We start from the raw sequence: 21,410 nt of genomic DNA, 5'->3' as shown, positions 1-21,410 counted from the left end.
AATATTTTATTAGTGTTTATTTATCACAATGTTTTATATCTACGCTTAACAGTATTTTTTGTCACTCTCCTAAGTCTTTTTTATCTTTGTTGCAGTCAAACACCAAAAATAATAATATCAAATTTGGGTCCACATGTAAGGTTCGAGGACATCGAACATCTGCTGAACCAGCATGGGCGCGTCGTGTCGTGCGATAAGCTCACCTCCAAAGACCCAAGCACACAGACGGTTGCCGTTACTTACGAGACCACGGAGCAGGCCCAACAGTAAGTACTTTATTTAAGTATTCACTTGTCTTTTTTACCATTTTTTTCTTCTTCGGCATACTGGACGATTGTTAAAGGAGGGTAACGGGACCCAAATGATTAATGAAATCATTTTCTTTTAATTCGTATTCAGAAAGTATACATCGTAGTTAATCGATGTGTAAAAAATTAATTTCTTTCTCAAAATAATGAATGAAAACAGAAGTGCGAAAACGCACGGAAGCCACGATGTGACGTCATGCTACTCGTTATAGGCTAGCTCCCATACTTGGCAGAGTCCACATACAGCATATATAACATCTCTAACTATGGAAGCAGAGAAAGACAAACGAATTTAACCTAACAAACTTAATTGAAAAAGAAACGTCAATACAAATTTTTATAATGGAAAAATATTTTTCGAAACGTTAACCATAATTGTAGACCCTGGTGCAAACACGGAATAAACGCCAATAAGTATATTGTTCAGATGAGGAAAAAGGAAAAAATATTTTTTTAAGATAGTATTTTTTTGTTGGCATATCATTTGGCTGAGTATAATATTAGCATTTAAATTAAAAAATAAAACATCGTTTATGATTAGAGCTGATGATCATCAACATAAAAAAAGTGAATAATTACTATAAGATTTATGTCATTGTATCATTGTGAAACGCGTAAATCGGTTCCACAATGTGGATGGGATTATAGATTGCATCATCGGGTATGTTTCTGCCCTTGTTCCGGCGAAACTTATTCGCGTAGATGATAAAATATCCTAATCTGAAGAGAACGACCGTTCGACATCTACTGATGTAATATTTACATAATTAAATACCTAATGTACTTCCAAGCTGGTCCGACATGGTAATTTCCACTCGGTGTTGTATTTATTACAGTAGGAATGAAATGTTTTATTATTTACTATATCTAATGGTAGGTTACATGCAATCAGTTTGAAGATTGAATCAGACATAAATTGAGTCTTCTAGTTTCGCCAGTTTTTTCTGATTTTTCGTTTTTTATTTCTCAGTTCCGCAAAAATAATTTAATTTTGACGAAATTTGGTGAAAGTATACCTTTCTCTGTCTTAAATAACCTCAAATTTTTTTAGGTAAAGAAATCAAGAAGTTTCCGAGATATTCATTTTTTTCGGCCTGAACCACTTTTTTTCAAAGAAAAATTCTACTTAAAAAAATCATCGTGCAGAGTTCTGCCGGTAATCTTTTTTTTTTGTTTTAACATATACTTTTTGGTGAAATAAAAAAAATCTATAATAACAGTTCAAAAACATACTCAAAAATGCAAAAAAAAATGAAAAATTATTTGCAACAATGAATTTTTCAGTTATTATTGATAATTTGTTTAAATTAAAAAACATTCAAAAACTGATTACACCATTGAATTCTACGGAAAAAATAAAAAAAAAACTGTGTCATTGTTTGACCCAAAACATTATTTTTGTACAGTATTGCTATAAAGTCGAATTACAAATGCTCAAATGATAAATTAGCTCTAGACGATTTGAGATATAAATCCATCAAACTTGAAAAAAATAAGTGCACTAATTGATCCTGCGGAAAAAAAATTATTATTTATTTTATTTATTCACTATTCGACTTATGTTTATAGCAATACCTACTGTACAAAAATAGTTTTGGGTCAAACAATGAGACAGTTTTTTTTCGTACAATTGAATGGTGTAATCAGTTTTTGATTTTTTTTTAAGTTTAAACAAATTATTAACAATTACTGAAAAATTCATTGCTGCAAGTCATTATTTACTTTTTGCATTTTTGAGCATGTTTTTGAACTGTGATTACAATTTTTGTTATTTAACCAAAAAGTATGTCAAAACGAAAAAAATGATTACCGGCAGAACTCTGTACGATGATTTTTTAAGTAGAATTTTTCTTTGAAAGAAAAGTGTTTCAGGCCGATAAAAATGAACATCTCGGAAACTTCTTGATTTTTTTATCTAAAAAAATTTGATGTTATTTAAGACAGAGAAAGGTATACTTTCACCAAGTTTCGTCAAAATTTTATTTTTGCAGAAATGGGAAATAAAAAACGAAAAATCAGAAAGACCTGTTTTTCGCATTTTTCTCGGAAATTTTGAGGTTATGTTAAAAAGCGATATCTACAAAAGTTGTAGATTTTTGCATGATCTACAACTTTTGTATTGGATACATTTTTGTTTGATGTCAACTTTCGCCAGAAATCCTAATGATACAATTTTTCATAAGTTTTCCACCCCCCAAATCAACCCTCCGCCGCCCCTGATCACGCATTTATTTATTTTTATTTTTTCGTTTATTATAAGCCTCTTTACCATTTCCACTTAAAGTCCAGGTAACAATTTTCTTTTTTTTTTCCTCTAAATGAGTTATTTTGATCGGTCTATCATAATTATTTCAACTTTAAAAGTAGTGTTCCTAAAATGTTTTCGAGCGACCTCTAAAAATAAATATCAACGAACTAATAATTTTTTTTATTGAATTTGATGGACAAAAGAATAGAAGTAAATTTCGTGATTACGAGACACTTAAAAAATTTCTCGAGGCAAAATTTACTATCGCACTGTGACTATCAAATATTTATAATTTTTTAATTTTTTAAAATTTAAGTTAGAGTAGGAAAAATCATGAAGTGATGGGGAGTATTTCTGATGGCCCCATAGTCTTCAGCGGGTCAAAATACAGGGGTGTATCATACTCTGTTTAAAAGTACCTATATAATTTTATTGCATTTACCTTATACTGTAAATAATTGTGAAACCCGTTAAAAGTACTGAGTAATTCCGTAAGGATGTAACTTTTATAATACAACTTTTTAACATGTGTAAAATTCTACTTAAATATGTTCTTTACATTTGTTATAAGCCGTAACAAATAAATCAAATAAACGCTGCAAATTTAGTGTTTCAACCACGATATCAGATTAATAGAAAAAAATTAAATAGCGAAGTGTATGGACTGCAATTAAGTCCGCCTAAAAATAAACTCATTAACCATCTAAATCTAAATTATATTAGAGAAAACTGAACTCTTAATTGTTCTTATATTATGTTCGTTAGAGTGATTACCGAATTTTACTCAATCTGGTGTGGACAGAAATTGATACATTATTGAGTGCGAAGTGAGTGAAATTCCCCTCTTTTTTTTTGTCTGCAGTTAATGCGGTCAGTGTACTTATTATACACGAGTAAGATGTCGGCGATAAAGTACTGTTAAAAGTAATTATTAATTAAGTAATGAAAATAAAGGTAGGGGCAGCTCGTTAGGGAGTTTTTAAATCCGATTACGGCTAATCGTAATTGCGATATAGCCTTAAAAACTTAATCGACAAATGACTCTGACATAAAGCCGGCAATTTGGCAGGTGCCGCAGTCGGACGACCTCTCTTTGTTTTTCCGTACACGGTGGAAGGTATATTCGCTCAGTCGCCATTGATTCCGAAACATTTTACATTCTGAAGATATTTCATGGTACCAAGTTTCTACATTTATAAACTTGAATGGTAAATCTTTGGCACACTTTTCCTTAACAACTAAATTTGTTTTTTTTTTAAATCGGGCCTATACCTCGCATTTTATGAGATCAAAATTAAGTAAAAAATACACAGAATAAAAGCCTAAATTTGGTATTTATAGAGGTCGAGCGTCATATTGTTTATAACCAAAGAAAAAAATAATTGCTCTTTTTTCAGTTTTTCGCTCATATCTCCGAAAATAAACCTCTAATCGACATGAGGTATACTATCGATTTTGTTCCTGAGGAAATTTGCTACAAGGATAGGCTTTAGTGAAAACTCGCATTTTTTTTTACATTGCAAAATTAGCAGTGAAGAAAAAAAATGTGCACGAATTTGGCTGAAATTAAACTACGGGAAAAGGTAACTGTTGGGGTACTCAACAAATACCCGCATCCGGACCCCCAATTTCAAAATGGCGGCCTAATGCAAAAAAAGGATCGAAAGGTAATCACATTATCTCACGTTTGCCTAAATTCCAGATTTTATAAACTTCTTTTTGTCATTTTTATGGTTATTTAAATTACTTCAGCTACTTCACTATTTTCAATAACATCAGTATGAATTACGAATATTCATTTGAAGAGATGTCAGATATGCATTTATGTTATGGGCTAGCGAATTTTGTTTCCCGTGATGCAGTTAGGCGATACAGAGAAATGTTTCTTGCACGAAAAACACCAAATCGGCAAATGTTTGATAATATTGACAGAAGATTAAGAGAAACGGGTAAATTAAAAGCAACATAAATTAATTCTGGACGACGGAGTTATGCTAAAACTCCGGAATCTGAGGAAATGGTCCTGGCAGCAATAGAAAATAATAATATGTTAAGTACCCGACAAATTTCTAGAAATTTATGCATATCACAGTCATCTGTTTGGATAACACTTCGCGAACAACTGTTGCACTCTTATCATTTTCAACGTGTTCAACATTTACTACTTCAAGATTACCCACCAAGACTAGAGTGGTCAGGATGGCTGCTTGGCAGGCTTGCAGAGAATCCCAATTTTTCCGCGAATATCTTATTCACAGATGAAGGCATCGTTTACGAAACGAGGAATAATTAACTTCCACAATAATCATTTATGGAGCGACGAAAATCCTCACGTCATTCGAATAACAAATTTTGAGTTTTCAATTAACGTTCATGCTGGCATTATTGGCGACACGCTCATTGGTCCTTTTAGACTACCAAATAGACTAGATGGCCAGTATTACCTTAATTTTTTAATGAATGATTTGAACAGCTTGTTAGATGAAGTATCACTGGATGTGCGGAGGAGCCTTTGGTTCTATCATGACGTCGCTCCGGCACATTTTGCTCGACAAGTAAGAGATTATTTAAATATGACATACCCTAGACGGTGGATTGGACGTGGTGGTCCAATCCAGTGGCCCGCCCGTTCACCGGACTTAAATCCTCTGGATTTCCACACTGATTTACGTAACTCCAGTAAATTCGATTGATGAATTATGGCAACGAATTCAACAAGCCTTTCAAACACAATTCGTAATACGACCGGGATTTTTGAAAGAATAAGATCTTTAGCTCGGAGGGTAGAAACATGTGTCGAATCACAAGGTGGTCACTTCCAGCACCTACTCTGATATGTATTTTACATTATTTCTAGTTATACAATTTTTATCATTACGTTTTCGCCCTTAAATGTATTGTTTATTGTTTACGTTAATTCATTCTGTCAAAATTAGTTGAAACCTAAATTACTCAAAAACTGTAGCTTTAATCAAATTTTGCAAGAGACCAATTCGATAGACAATTGTAAACACTTTACACGAAAATAGTGCCCGTTTGACAAAATTAGCAGTGGCGTAGAAAATATTTTTAAAAAAGGTTGACCCCGTCTCTACGACACTGCTGCTCATAAAATTTTGAGCAGTACATCAAACGTTGGTCTCAAGGTGCTAACTATACACATCAAATTTGAAATAGAAATGGTCAGGCATTTTGGAATTATTGCAGACAATGTTTAATTTTCAGAAATTTTGACGCCCCGTATCTCGTTAAGGAAGCATTTGCGACCCTATGTTTATTAAGACTTTTCGTCTTATTTTTCATGTATTATCTACACTAGAAGTCTGTCCGCGGTTTTTTGAATCACCCTGTATATTTTACGGAAAAAGAGTCTTTCTTTTAACACCTTGTAATGAAATTGAAGGAATTTTAATATCTATCCAAATAAAACAGTATTTTCAAGTAGATTTATTGAAATCAGCCTTAATTTTAGGAAATGAATTTATGAATGAGGTTTTTGTGTTTAGAATTATATGATACGTTTTAATCGTTAACTATTATACGTTAAATACATATTAAATATTCAGTTTCTTCCATAGATAATATTCTCCAAGAAAATTGTATGCAAATATTTGTTTAATTTTAAAAACATATTTTCAAAATGATGAAAATTGATCATTATTTTCGCAATTATATAAATTGGTGGCATGCATAATCATTGTAACAAAATATTAAATAAAACTTATTTAAAATATAAAAAATATTTGATATTTTCAAAAAACTAAAGCTTCTCCACGAAGCAAGATTTGTTTGCTCATTTTTATCTCGATGTGTTTGTTTGTGGCAGTCTTTCATTTAATAAACCGGCAAATTCTGTGATGTCAACAAAATCTATCTCGGAAATTCAAATGTCCGATTTAAACAGAGTCTACCCTGTAGCTGTTCGTGCGGAAGTGCGCAGGAAGTTCAATGACACCGAAAAAAAAAATGTAATTAAATTATAAATATTTATGTAAATTGTAAATTTAAACGTTCGTGCTCGGTATTATTTCCCATGTGAGGTAATGGCAGAGATATAACAGTTGTGTTGTGTGCCGCCGGGTTTTAGATGTCACTATAGATGTGTCGCATGCTATACGCTGCCCGGAAGGACAGGTTCTACTTCCGATGCGGTGCGAATCTTCGAAATCATCCGGAGCGCGCGATATAATGGCGGATGCGCCGGTTTTTGTTTCTCGAGATTTTGTTTGCAGTTTTTGCTGTTTCGACATTGCTTTGTTACCTATTTTCCAAATCAGATCTGTGGAGATTTTCGATCTTAAGGGGGATGTTTTTATGCGTAGTTTTCAATGAAGTTATAGCAGTCTTTTGACGAGGGTTTTATAAAATCTTAAGCAAGTTAAAAAAACATTCAGAATATGGAATCATTACATTTTCAAAATACTCCTATAATCGCGTACGGTACTCATGTAAACATGGCCGTAACCAAGGGGGCAGGCGGGCTGCCACGCCCCCCGAGTCTTACTGCTTGCTGCAAGTTTCAATCAAAAATTACATATTACTGGCCATTCGTTCTGTATAGTTTTAATTAGTATAAAAATTTAAACAAAAATAAGTATATTATTTATTTCTTTAGGTAAATGAGGCGTTTACTTAATTATTTATTTATTTGATACACCATTCAATAGAATATATCCAATTACTAAATGGGTGGGAACAGAATATGTAATATAAAAAAGAAAAATGACAGTAACAATTGGTAAAACAATACGAAGAAAAAAACTTTAAATAAATTCAAAAGTAATAAAACTTAAAGAAGTATTTTACATTAATTTAAATAACAGTAGTGTAAAACAGTCATATGCTTTGGTAAAATATAATAAAATACGATAAACATTATGCATATACACAAACTAAAATGAAAAATGCCCATAAAGACACAACATAAAATGAATAACAAAACAAACAAGAACCTATTAAAATAGGATCGTTATTAATTTTATGTTACATTAAGTTATGTTAAGAAAAAATGTCAATATTATGTTACAAGCTGTTGCAATTTTCACACATGACATAAATTGGTGATGACAATAATAAATTAGTATTAGGCATTGCGAGGTACAGCGTGATTCGCTATATTTTGACCTCCTCCTTTAACTTTTTTGTTTTAAGTTATAAAAGAATGTGAAATACAAAAGTTGTATGTCTTTTTATGAAGTTTTCGAAAATTATAGTAAAAAAACAAATGAAGTCCAAACAAAATGGCCGCGGATATTAACTTTGTTAATTTAAATGGAACACCCTGTATATTTTTACATATTTGGATAGAACTTTCCCTGTTTAGCATTGTCATATTTGGTTTTTTAGATCCACCTCTAACAATAAGCGGGATAATATTAAAGAATTAAAAGATTTTTTATTAAGAAAATAAGACATTTTGTAATTGTTAGACCTCTTTCAGGCATTTCTGTCTTTTTTTTTTTAATTACGTAACGATTTACAGATTTAATGTTTTGATATATCGCACATTGATACGGTCCAAAATGCGTATAGATATTTTAACTAAGTCCTAAGTCTCACTAATTAGGTCGTGAGAGGCCTATTTACTCGTGGACAATGTTGTATGGTAGGTCGTGACAGTGACAGGTAGTAATGTCATGATAACATTGTTATTGATTGACAGTTTGTATTAGTATTTAATTAAAATGGGTTACACAGAAGTAGAAAATTGAAATATTGTTAGGAATTAAAATAGAGTATGGAGAATAACTTCTCTATTTTAATTCCTATAATATTTCAATGTTGTATTTCTGTGTAACTCATTTTAATTAAATAATAATACAAACTGTCAAACAGTAACAATGCTGTCATAACATTACCTGTCACTGTCACGGCCTACCAAGGCCTAAAAGGGGTCTAACAATTACCAAAATGACTTATTTTCTTAATAAAAAACCTTCTTTTCGTTTTTTAATATTATCTCACTTATTGTTAGAGATGGACCCAACAAACCCTATATGACTATGCCCGACAGGGAACGTTGTACCCAAATATGTAAAAGTATTCAGGGTGTTCCATTTATATTAACAAAGTTAAAATCCGCGGCCATTTTGTTTGGATTTCATTTGTTTTCCTACTATTATTTTATAACTCTTAAAACAAAAAAGTTAATGGGGAGTCAAAATATAGTGAGTCACCCTGTACATCATATTCGAGGCACGTGGAAGTAAAAACGTTCCAAAATTTGAGGACAATCATACACATAATTAATTACTTTATACAAAAATACAACAGAACGCATATCTCGACGCGTCTCTAAGGACTTACAGTTAAACATGTCTAAAAGAATATTGTATGAGAAAATCCAATGGTGGGATATATTCCTTGAGTTCTGAAGTGCATGTATTTTAAGAATTTTCTTCGATTGTTTTCTAAGTTATTTTTATAGACTGCATACGGAGGATACCAAACTATTGAAGCATACTCCAAGTGAGATCTTACAAAACAATTATATAAATTTACTATATAGAAGGATCAGCAGAATATCTATAATGTCTGATCACAAACCCAAGGCTTCTATAAGATGATGAAGAGATGTTGCGTATGTGTTTAATATAAAACAGTCAGATTCATTCAGTTTAGGCCAGTGTTTGCTTTTGGGCATTAGGTAGGAAGGCTTTTGCACTAAATTCATCGCTTTAATAATATATTTTTGGTATTTCTGAAACCATGATTTCACATACCTTTGTTCAATAAACTGGACGTGCAAAACAGCGTTATAAACAAATCCCAGGGTCAGGCAAAATCCGCTCGGGAATTCGTTCTTTTTACGTTAAACGGAGCTTATTTTAAATTAAAAAAGCTTAAAGAGCTTATTTTAAATTATTTTAATTTTAAAAAAGAGAAATCACCTACGCCTCTTTGTTCCCAAGAAATCTTTTTTTATAAGTTTTAGAGACAATTAAATAATGGGGTAAAATTTTGTATCCAAAAAGTAGAAGTAAAAAGCATGCGTGATTTTTTAACAGAATTTGAAACGTTCAAGTTTCCAAGGTTGTCGAAGGTTCACTGATTTATGTTCTTAATATTAAAGTGCCATAAGTTGATATTTAATTAAGTTATATTATTCTGTACAGTAGATGTACAGGGTGTCCCATATGTAATGGTACATGGGGCAACACCAGATTTTACAATCTATAAAATGTTACGATTTAACGAAACTTACTTAAATCCAAAAGTTATTACTTACAAGGATATAAGAGCTAAGGGTGAACAATTTGTTTTCATTATTTTTAAATAACCTTTTCAAAACTACAGAAATTGCACACATTTTTCGGATTGGAGGTTCTTTAAAGCGACGAATTCAAATCGTCTATTTTACTTATCTATTTTACCAACAAACCATTAGAAGCAATTTGAAAGGCATACATATTTGAAAAGATCCGATTCTTCCTGTTGTCGTAATCCATAATCAATACTTACACTAATTGCCAGTTGATGACATTAAAATATCGAAAAGTTGTGCAATTAGACTTTCAGCCGACTAAATGATTCAACAGAAACCTGGTGGGGACATAAATAAAATATCGATGTCTTTATGCTAATTGCCACGGCCATAATCGCCGCTTCGTTTACTATCATTAAAGCCCTCCATTCATGCGCGACCCCCGTTGCATGCCGGCCAGACTGCATGAATGGGGGCCTTCCAGTCGTGCACCCCGTTCGAAGCTCCTTCCCTCCCCCGGAATGAAATAGTAATGGCGTACCATTGCTGAGGAAATAGGTATGACTGGCTCGGGATTATCTGTAACTAAGTGTCTACTACGAGCCTAGAATTAAAAATTCAAGAAGTGTACGATTGGGCTCGCATTCCTGTGTTACAAATTAACAGCGCAACAGTATTTTTTGCCAGAAAAGAATTACAAAGTATATCATTTTATTTCAAACTAGCAACCCGCCCCGGCTTCGCACGGGCAAATATAAAATAGCCTATGTTACTCCGAGGAGATGTAGCTTTCGGTAAAATTGGTTGAGTAGTTTTTGAGTTAAATCGTAACAAACAAAAAATCAATCATCTTTCATCTAATGCGACCCTAATATTAATTTTAAAATAATTCACGATATATCTATATACCTAAAGACAACAAACGAACTCAAAACTAAAAATGCAAAACCTTTAAATTTAAAACAATATAGGTAACTACCAACAATGTGAAAACAAAACGAATTAAATTAAAGTACCTATGTTCAGGACTATCAATTTTAATTAATAAGTAAGTAGTTAGGTATCTAACTACCTAAAGAAAACAAACACGAAACAAAAATGCGACTATGAAGTTTTAAATGATTCACAATAAGAAAAAAACAAACAAACAAAAAATACAAAACAAAAATATGACCTTAAAATATCGGACGCAACAACCAGCATCTTTCCAACAACACCCAGAAAGAAAACACAGTCGTCAGTCGTCACCTCCATTCGCTCCAAGTCAGTTTATTAAAGGATCACGCGCGCGTTATCGTTCGGCTTATTAGCTAAACAGTAGGCAAGACGGTGCGGGAGGAGGGTCGGCGGTCGCATCAAGCGAAGCGAGGCGCTTGAATTTTATTCTCGCATCCGTAATTTTTTTGCGAATACTCCTAAGATATTCATTTAAATTATATGGTGTAAACGAGTAAAATAATGTGCATGAAATGCTCAAGCCAACTAACGTATTTAAAATGATAAGGATTAATACCGTATTTGTGGAAATAGCTTTTACATTACCGCTTTCGAATCACGGCGACACGAAATAAATTTCGTTGGGCATTATTTTGATTTTGCTATATCTCCTAAGGTATTCATTTAATTTACATGATGTAAAGGGAAAAATAATCTTCATGAAATGCTCAAGCCAACTAATGTATTTAAAATGATAAGGATTAATACCGTATTTGTGTTAATAGCTTTCCAATTACCGCTTTATAATTGCCCATTTTCTAAAGTATTAAAATGGATATAGCATGTTATCCTTAAGAGATAGACATATGCCATCGCGGACTTTTCTATAGACCTATATAAGATACACAATTCCACCATACATTATTTTGTTATATCTCAAAGGGTTTAGGCAGCGTTTTCGTTGAAAGCTTTCAGACGGCTTATTTTTTTCCAACACCTCCAACAAATATCGTTAATGTATACAAAAGCTTAACAAATCATATCCTAAAACCTTCCTCGAGAACCACTCTATCCATTGGTGAAAACAGCATGAAAATCGGTGCAGTAATTTTTGAGTTTATCGCGAACAGACCGACAGACGCGGCGGAGGACTTTGTTTTATAAATATGTAGTGATGTAGTGATAGTAACGACTTACAGGTAATTTCAATGTGAATTAATTTGTGTGGTCACTAGCTAAATAAAATAATTATAATTTGAATAAAGAAAACAACAATAAACAATTATTAATCTAATTATTAATGTTTGTATTAAAATGAAAAGCTGCATTGTGAAGTTAAATTCCACGACCAAAACTAACACAAGGGGGCTGATTTTCTTTGTGACATCATTCTTTTAAAACATATTTGCTACTGGTAATCGGAAGAAGAGGCAACGTTAGCATTGTTGTACAAAATTTTCTTCCCAATCTTGATTTTCTGTTGCAGAGAACCTTGTACATGTCTCCTTCAGCTACTTTATCGCTTTTCCAAAAACCAAAACGCTTCAAAGTAGCAATTCCTTCTCTACAATATGCTAATAGTAAGTAGCTGCTTATCTACGAAATAAATGACCGCTAAATGTGTCTGGATTTTCTAGTTAGCAATATTTGTGGGCATCTTTCCAAAAGTATTGAATGGTATATTTTCCTTATCGGCAGTTAAGAAACAGTGACTTAGTTGTTGTTTTCTGTGAAAACAAACTTAGGTATTTTCGATACCACTCTATTGGGCTAATGCCTGAACCATCACTCAAAATCGTCAAAGACTGCTCCTTGTGAATTTTTATGAATAAGAGAAGAGGTTTTTTTCTTCTACATACTACTCTTTGTACATATTAACAAGTTCGTCAAATCTGCACCCACCAGCAACAGTAAAAACAGCAACCACCTAAGCTTAGACTAACAATAAGTAAAAAATCGTACCTTCTTCAATCATCTGGTGCATGTACAAGAAATTTATTGGTTTCTTCGATGATTTTTTGGCTGTGTATCCAACGAGCTTCTGTTTTATCAAAACAGGCAAACTTGTGACAGGTATTTGCTAATATCTTTATTTTCGTAGACATTGAACGTAGAGCGTTCACGTAATCGAAGATTTGTATTTTCTATCTCCCAAGCTTTCATTATTACTATCGAACATCTTTTGTCGTTTTCTTTAGATTTTGGCGGAATCCCAAAGGTGCGGGTTTGGCTTCCTGAAAATCAGAAAATTTGTTATTTATCAACAAAGAATCCACGATGACCGACGTTGACAACCAGGACAACAGGTTGTTTGACTTTTTAAAATATCTCCAATTTAGTTTTTTTTTTTGTTAAAAAAAATGTTGCATATCATACGCAAGCGCTCAGACGTTATTTAACTGAACTTAACTTAAAATGGCTTAATTATCTTTCATTCGTCGGAGTCTAAAATATATTATTCATTAAATATTTATTTTACTTTTAATATTCCTATAAAAATTAAAATAGCTATTTATGATATATGTGTTAAAAGATCCACTTCTTATTTGTGGAAGGGCGAAATGGGCGTTGACTATTAGACACCTTCATTATAGCCATCCTTGTCTATCACATGGATTTCTGTGGCTTACTTTATCGCTCTCACATAACTTCTGATAGACCATCGGTACTTTCCTACACTGTATAATCTCAGCTAACAGCAATACCTAAGTTTATAAGTACGAGTTTATAAATTTTAGAAGTTGTTTAATTTATAAGATTTATATAACAATAAAATATTAATCNCATTCAAATCACGTGCTCTACAACGTAAATCATTAACTTGAAAACTTCATCGAAGTCTAAAATATATGATTCATTAAATATTTATTTTACTTTTAATATTCCTATAAAAATTAAAAACTTTATTTAGCAATACAATTAATTAAATAAAACATGATAGAATTGAATGTAACAGTTCTTTTAAATACTATAAAATGCAATACTTATATGTAATGTTGATATTGTAACATTCAATAATATTCTAGACACAATTTACGCAATAAGAGTAACAATCAATTTTAAGACGATATTTTATACGTCGACCTCTTCTGATTCATTCATTCATCATTTTTTTTTTCCAAAGAAATAATTGACTTTTGTTTTTAAATGCGTAAAAAGATCTCTTTACTTTTCAAAATATCGAAAGCACAATGAAATTACAAAAGAAAACGTGAAAAGTCAATAAAAATGTATTTTTCGGGATCTGGCGATGACTTTCACAGACTTTTGCTTACATCATTGGAAAGAGCGAAAAAAAATAAGTTGATTTAAAAAAAAGAATCCCGGTAGCTGCTTACTAAGTGCCACTATCCATTTGTTAAGTAAGAATTTTGAGAAGTCGAGCGCAGCATGGGCACTATGACGTCACAGAGCTCTCCTCACGCCCCGATCACACTGTTAACGAACGTTTACTTGGTCACTTCTTGGTCGAATCCATTCAAAAAAAATTCAACGTATAAAGGAAGTCTTTTACTTTACAACGAGACCAAGTTTATTACAAAATATTAAATAGAACAACTAAAATACCGTTTAAAGAAAAAAACATTATCTCGGCTCCTAGGCCTCCTATTTTTCGGATCGAGACGCTTTTTTTTCTTAATTCATGTTTTTTTAAGCACTATTTGATGCAATTGGTTTGAAAACTGTATATTAAAAAAAATGTCGAGATAAGGACCCTAGTTACCGTTTTTTTTTGTTTTTTGTTAATAACTTTTTTAATTTGCAACTGAAAAATCTGAAATTTACACAGACGCGAGATAATGTAATTACTTTTCGATCATTTTTCCTATCCTTGTAGCAAATTTCCTCATGAACAAAATCCATAGGTATACCTCAATGTCGATTAGAGGTTTATTTTCGGAGAAATAAGCGAATAAGCGAAATACTGAAAAAAGAGCAAACATTTTTGTTTTGCTTTGTTATAAACAATACGAAGTTCGACTTCTACAAATACACAAATTTAGGCTTTTATTCTGTGTATTTTTTTACTTAATTTTAAACCCATAAAATTCTATTTTTGAAAAAAATCCTAATTCGTTAGGACTATTTACAGTAGTCAGATGCATGCGCATTCCTATGCTTACATGAGGTTCACAGTTCATTGAACTCTTTAGAATGCCTGCATGGAAGCTTTAAAGCTTGAGTTTATGTTGCTTCCTTGGAGACCTTGTGTATGAAAGCTTTAGGAGCTTGTATCACTTAGGATCTTCACTGCAAGGTGGACAAAGCCTGAGCGGTATAAATAAATGACAAATTTCCAAAATGTAAAAATGTAAATTGAAATAGAAATTACACAAAATCATAAGCGAGTCTTTATTCTCTTATCCCTAATATATTTAAATACATGAATATAGTTTTATTTATATTTAATTAAAACATAAAACCTATTAAAACATATACAATATAGGTACCTATTTCATTATACAGTGTAGGAAAGTACCGATGGTCTATCAGAAGTTAGGTGAGAGCGATAAAGCAAGCCATAGAAATCCATGTGATAGACAAGGATGGCTATAATNCTCAAAGGGTTTAGGCAGCGTTTTCGTTGAAAGCTTTCAGACGGCTTATTTTTTTCCAACACCTCCAACAAATATCGTTAATGTATACAAAAGCTTAACAAATCATATCCTAAAACCTTCCTCGAGAACCACTCTATCCATTGGTGAAAACAGCATGAAAATCGGTGCAGTAATTTTTGAGTTTATCGCGAACAGACCGACAGACGCGGCGGAGGACTTTGTTTTATAAATATGTAGTGATGTAGTGATAGTAACGACTTACAGGTAATTTCAATGTGAATTAATTTGTGTGGTCACTAGCTAAATAAAATAATTATAATTTGAATAAAGAAAACAACAATAAACAATTATTAATCTAATTATTAATGTTTGTATTAAAATGAAAAGCTGCATTGTGAAGTTAAATTCCACGACCAAAACTAACACAAGGGGGCTGATTTTCTTTGTGACATCATTCTTTTAAAACATATTTGCTACTGGTAATCGGAAGAAGAGGCAACGTTAGCATTGTTGTACAAAATTTTCTTCCCAATCTTGATTTTCTGTTGCAGAGAACCTTGTACATGTCTCCTTCAGCTACTTTATCGCTTTTCCAAAAACCAAAACGCTTCAAAGTAGCAATTCCTTCTCTACAATATGCTAATAGTAAGTAGCTGCTTATCTACGAAATAAATGACCGCTAAATGTGTCTGGATTTTCTAGTTAGCAATATTTGTGGGCATCTTTCCAAAAGTATTGAATGGTATATTTTCCTTATCGGCAGTTAAGAAACAGTGACTTAGTTGTTGTTTTCTGTGAAAACAAACTTAGGTATTTTCGATACCACTCTATTGGGCTAATGCCTGAACCATCACTCAAAATCGTCAAAGACTGCTCCTTGTGAATTTTTATGAATAAGAGAAGAGGTTTTTTTCTTCTACATACTACTCTTTGTACATATTAACAAGTTCGTCAAATCTGCACCCACCAGCAACAGTAAAAACAGCAACCACCTAAGCTTAGACTAACAATAAGTAAAAAATCGTACCTTCTTCAATCATCTGGTGCATGTACAAGAAATTTATTGGTTTCTTCGATGATTTTTTGGCTGTGTATCCAACGAGCTTCTGTTTTATCAAAACAGGCAAACTTGTGACAGGTATTTGCTAATATCTTTATTTTCGTAGACATTGAACGTAGAGCGTTCACGTAATCGAAGATTTGTATTTTCTATCTCCCAAGCTTTCATTATTACTATCGAACATCTTTTGTCGTTTTCTTTAGATTTTGGCGGAATCCCAAAGGTGCGGGTTTGGCTTCCTGAAAATCAGAAAATTTGTTATTTATCAACAAAGAATCCACGATGACCGACGTTGACAACCAGGACAACAGGTTGTTTGACTTTTTAAAATATCTCCAATTTAGTTTTTTTTTTTGTTAAAAAAAATGTTGCATATCATACGCAAGCGCTCAGACGTTATTTAACTGAACTTAACTTAAAATGGCTTAATTATCTTTCATTCGTCGGAGTCTAAAATATATTATTCATTAAATATTTATTTTACTTTTAATATTCCTATAAAAATTAAAATAGCTATTTATGATATATGTGTTAAAAGATCCACTTCTTATTTGTGGAAGGGCGAAATGGGCGTTGACTATTAGACACCTTCATTATAGCCATCCTTGTCTATCACATGGATTTCTGTGGCTTACTTTATCGCTCTCACATAACTTCTGATAGACCATCGGTACTTTCCTACACTGTATAATCTCAGCTAACAGCAATACCTAAGTTTATAAGTACGAGTTTATAAATTTTAGAAGTTGTTTAATTTATAAGATTTATATAACAATAAAATATTAATCTATTATAACTATTATACAATATTAATACCAGTGGTCGTTTTTGACAAATAATTAAAATGAAAGTAAAAAACAATATAAAAATTTCCCTAACGTTTCAGAAACATGTTCTACAGAGAAGACTGAAGAAAGTTAAGTACATATACATTTTTCATACTATTATTGTCGATATGTCTTCATTCCTAAAAACAAGTATTTAATATAAAATATAAGTAAAATAAATCAATATAAATAATAAATATCTAGGTATCATAAAACGTATTACATAATTCAAACACAATTACCTTTCGACGTTTATTTATAGGAAAATATTTCTACTTTTCCATTTTCCTCTTGGTTACTTTTATTTCTTTGTTTCATCTTCTTGTTTCCTGACACCTTGAATATTTCGCATAAATCTCTCAGAAGCTTCTCTTATAATTTTATTATAACTATTGTTCTAACAAACAGTTTTAAATGGTTTTAATTACAATTACAATGCCTTCAGATAATGTTCTAATATCAAACCCAAACTACAGTATAGACTTTCTTTTTATACTGTGCCCATATGAGTAATATTTATTTACTCTTGTGACTGTGACCAAACCTCAAATCGTCCTTTCCAGCCTTTCTGCGGATATTAACGCAATACGCATGCGCACCAAAAACGTCCCCAGCAATAATTAGTGTAGTTTGTGAAATGCATGGTCTTTGGGTTGACGTTCGGACGCAGACTACGTAGGCTCCGTAGGGGGCTCTGTAGCAATGTCCGTGTCAGCGCTGAAACTTATTTTGATTAATTGTGACCCTAAACACATGTTGTAGATCAAGTTTTTAATTTTTTGGACTGTTTAAATTTTACCAAAATTCGAAGAGGGATGAAGATTTTTATGCCTTAGAGCGGCTTCTGAACGATGGGGGCGTCTGATACGTCTGATGACTTTTGACGGCACTCATGGCTTCGTAGCGGAAGCATGCGTGAATTATTTTCGAAACATGAGTGAATTTTGAACAATGACACTATGTACTCATTTGGAGAATATGCCGATTCAATTTCCCTATCGGCGAATAAAATTCCAACTGAAAATTTCCAAACGAATTGACACCGCCCGATCATAAAGACCTTTTTTCTTCGTTCCTGATTTCTTTTTAATTGCCATGGAATTACAACTGGATATTTATTTCATCGTGTACATTTCCACGCCGCGTCCAGCTGATGAGCGGGATTTCCCGGCCGTTTCAGAAGTATGGTGAATTAATAGTCCGATCGTATTACGGGCGGATTAAAACAATGAGCACGTGTGGAATAAAAAATTGATTCCCCGAAGCGCGCGTACCTATCTTTTGGGAAGTGACTAAATTTTCGCGATCCTATGCAGTGATGTGGTGAATTCGTTCGTCATATCCGGGCTTAAAAAAAATAACAAGGTCGCAGGAAACTGCATTGTTTGTGCTGTTTCTAGTAACGTAAAAGCGTGTATTAGTTCGGAAATTACAGTGCAGTGTACTCTGCATCAGCACAATGCATTTTACAAGGTAATTGATGGGCGTAGAGCTTCGTGAAGTTAAGGAAAAGGCTCCTCTGTAAGTCGGAATTGTTTCTTTAATTGTACGTCTTGTTCTTTTCAAATACCTATGTATGGTCTCTGGGATGAAACAAGCGAAAGGGAGGCAGCTACTCAAAGCGTTATCATCATAGATTAGGAAATATCAAATGTCAATTAGTTATTCGTGTTTTTGTTGGAAACGACAAAATTTTTTGAAAACTAACAAGAGTAAGAAAAGTTTTAGAATTAAATTCCTCATAAGATAAAGTAATAATTTTTTAAGTCCTTCAAGGGGCTAAACAATTCTGTCTTATTTTAATGGAGCATTATCCCTTATGAACCCTTTAAAATGCTTCAGTTAAACTCTACTCACTGTAGATTAATGCTCTTGGTACACTTACACCGTATACCAAATTAGGTTTTTCTAAGTTCAGGTGTAACTGAGATATTGATTTTTTCCAAATTTGAAACCCCTAAGGTCTATAACTTCGTCGCAAACACCCTGTATTTCTACTTACATGCCAAGTTACCTTCAAATATCTTTATAAATGTCGAGGGGTTATTTGTTATTACACATTGCAATGTCCGTAGATAGCTTTAAAAAAACGCACGTTTTTAAATATAACGAATAAACTGAAAAGTTTAAAGGCTTCAGCACATGGTACTGCTATCGCTATCGCGAGTCTTACGATTAATTTCTAGTGAAACCATAAAAATAATAAGGGTAGAGAACCAGAACACCCAGAATGAATTTTCTTAAACCTCTGTTATTCTGATTTGTCGTCAGAAGCCGATAATATACTTAAATAATGACCACACGACACGTGTGTAATGTCTGCTAGACTCAGATAGTCACTAAAGGCACCAGCCGGTGTTTTTATTTATTATTACAAAATACCTCCATAATGAATTAAAACCACACTAACAGCAAGTTTCAATGGAAAAAAGTTATACTCTGTAATTATTTACTTGCGGCCTTTTTTTTTGTTACTTTTTTATTCAGTTAGGCTTTTCTCCCACGCAGAAAAAAATATATATTTTAAATAAATAATACCTTGCACCAGAAAGAGTCAGTCAAGGGGTTGATTTTATAAATTTAGTTTTGCCTAAACACAAATATTTCATATCTACTGAGTAACAAATAATTGTTCTCAATTAGATTATTGTTGATAAAGTTTCGAACACTTCTTTGTTTTCGTTCTCAAACCTCTAATCAACTTGATTAAAGAAAGAAGGTGACATTTAAATTTCAGTAAGTTTAATTATAGAGTTTTTTAAGAACGAAAACAGGAGTTTTCTAAACGTTAATAACTTGTCTCGATAGTGTAATCGTGAATAATTCTCTACTACCTTAGAGAGAAATGAGAAATTAAATTTATAAAATCAACTTTAATTTTTCCTTTTGGCCTTTATTTTTTTTTCTTCACTGTTACAGAAATATCCAATATCCTACGACACAATAATGTTAAACTTAAGCCTTAAAAAGAGAATGGTCTTCTATGGAACATTAATGCGAGTTTAAGCTATAAAATCTATTTTTTTTTTTTTCACAATTTGAAACATATAGCACAATTCCAGATTTATAACTTGTATTTAATTTTGGGTATTTTGTTGCAGAGCCGTAAATCAGCTCAATGGAGTTGACGTAGAGGGCAAATCGCTTAAAGTGGAACTGGCCGTGGAAAAACGCGGGAGAAGGGGCCCGCGGGGTCCGGGAGCCCCCTTTGGGGGTTTACCCGGACAGAGCAGGCAAACAGACTTCCCCTTGCGGATACTTGTACAAAGTGATATGGTAAGTTACAAAATTACACCCTACGGTGACTGTGACGATTTTCGACCATTTAGTGTTTTTTGCTTGATTTCTACCCTAAATTTAGGGCGATTCAGTCATAATGTCATTAATTTTAAGAGCAGATAGAGAAAAATGAGTATAATACGATGGCGTGATTAAAAAAAAAATTAAATGCATATTTAAGTTGAAAAAAAATATTTTCAAATCATTATTTAACCCCCTTTTCAGGCTGTTACTGACCGGCTGACGTCACAATATTATGCACGGCTACGATATGAACCTATGAACAACGCGCCCTAGATGCAACGTTGCCATATTTATATATTTTCGCTCATATAAAGACAATAAATAAACGGTTTTGCTCACGTCAACCAATAATAATTTAAAATGCTATAAATTATTTTTTATTTATGCAATCAACATATTAAATTGTTATTGTTGCCCAGCAAGAACCTCGAGGTCTGAGCATGCCTTGCCAAAAATCAGTTTTTATTAGCATCATAATTTTAATATTTTAACAACATTTGCTGTAAGCCCGAAGGGGAAGGTTTTCAAACAATTCTACTAAAAATTAGTAACGCGGCCCATTCAGATGTTCAGGTAGAAAATGCGGCCCAATTAAACGATCGCCATTGACATTGACACCGAATCTCCTCTGAAAGCTATACCACCGACGAGTAGTGTGCGGGTAGTAGTGTGTTTCATCTGACCAAATGTGACTATTATGGCTGCAAAGAAATTAGCTGTTTCACTTTAAATAAGATTTAATATTGAAGTTACAAAACCCCAAAAGTTCAAATAATTTAAATTTCATTTCATAACCATTTCAATTTCGTTACAGAAATAATGTCATAAAAAACCAACACTCACTAGATAAATTATAAAGAGAGGATAAATTGTATGCAGTATTTAAATATTGACTGCAATTAGAAGAGAGACTTGTATATTCCATAAAAAAACAATGGGACGGAGACAAATAAACAACTCGGTAC

The 21,410-nt window shown here is 32.6% G+C and overlaps 1 protein-coding gene across 1 annotated transcript in view; it reads left to right on the top strand.

Moving 5' to 3' along the window:
- The window catches only part of LOC108909429 (insulin-like growth factor 2 mRNA-binding protein 1), a 307,897-nt gene that overhangs the window by 272,895 nt on the left and 13,592 nt on the right, over positions 1-21,410 (top strand). Inside the window, exons 4-5 of the mRNA XM_018713762.2 lie at positions 96-266; positions 20,244-20,418. Of these exons, the coding sequence (XP_018569278.1) occupies positions 96-266; positions 20,244-20,418 (346 nt within the window). The remainder of the gene's footprint in view (positions 1-95; positions 267-20,243; positions 20,419-21,410) is intronic.

Source organism: Anoplophora glabripennis, unplaced genomic scaffold (assembly GCF_000390285.2).
Source record: "Anoplophora glabripennis isolate ALB-LARVAE unplaced genomic scaffold, Agla_2.0 scaffold337, whole genome shotgun sequence".
Classification (NCBI taxonomy): Eukaryota; Metazoa; Arthropoda; class Insecta; order Coleoptera; family Cerambycidae; genus Anoplophora; species Anoplophora glabripennis.
This window is presented reverse-complemented; position numbering and strand designations above follow the sequence as displayed.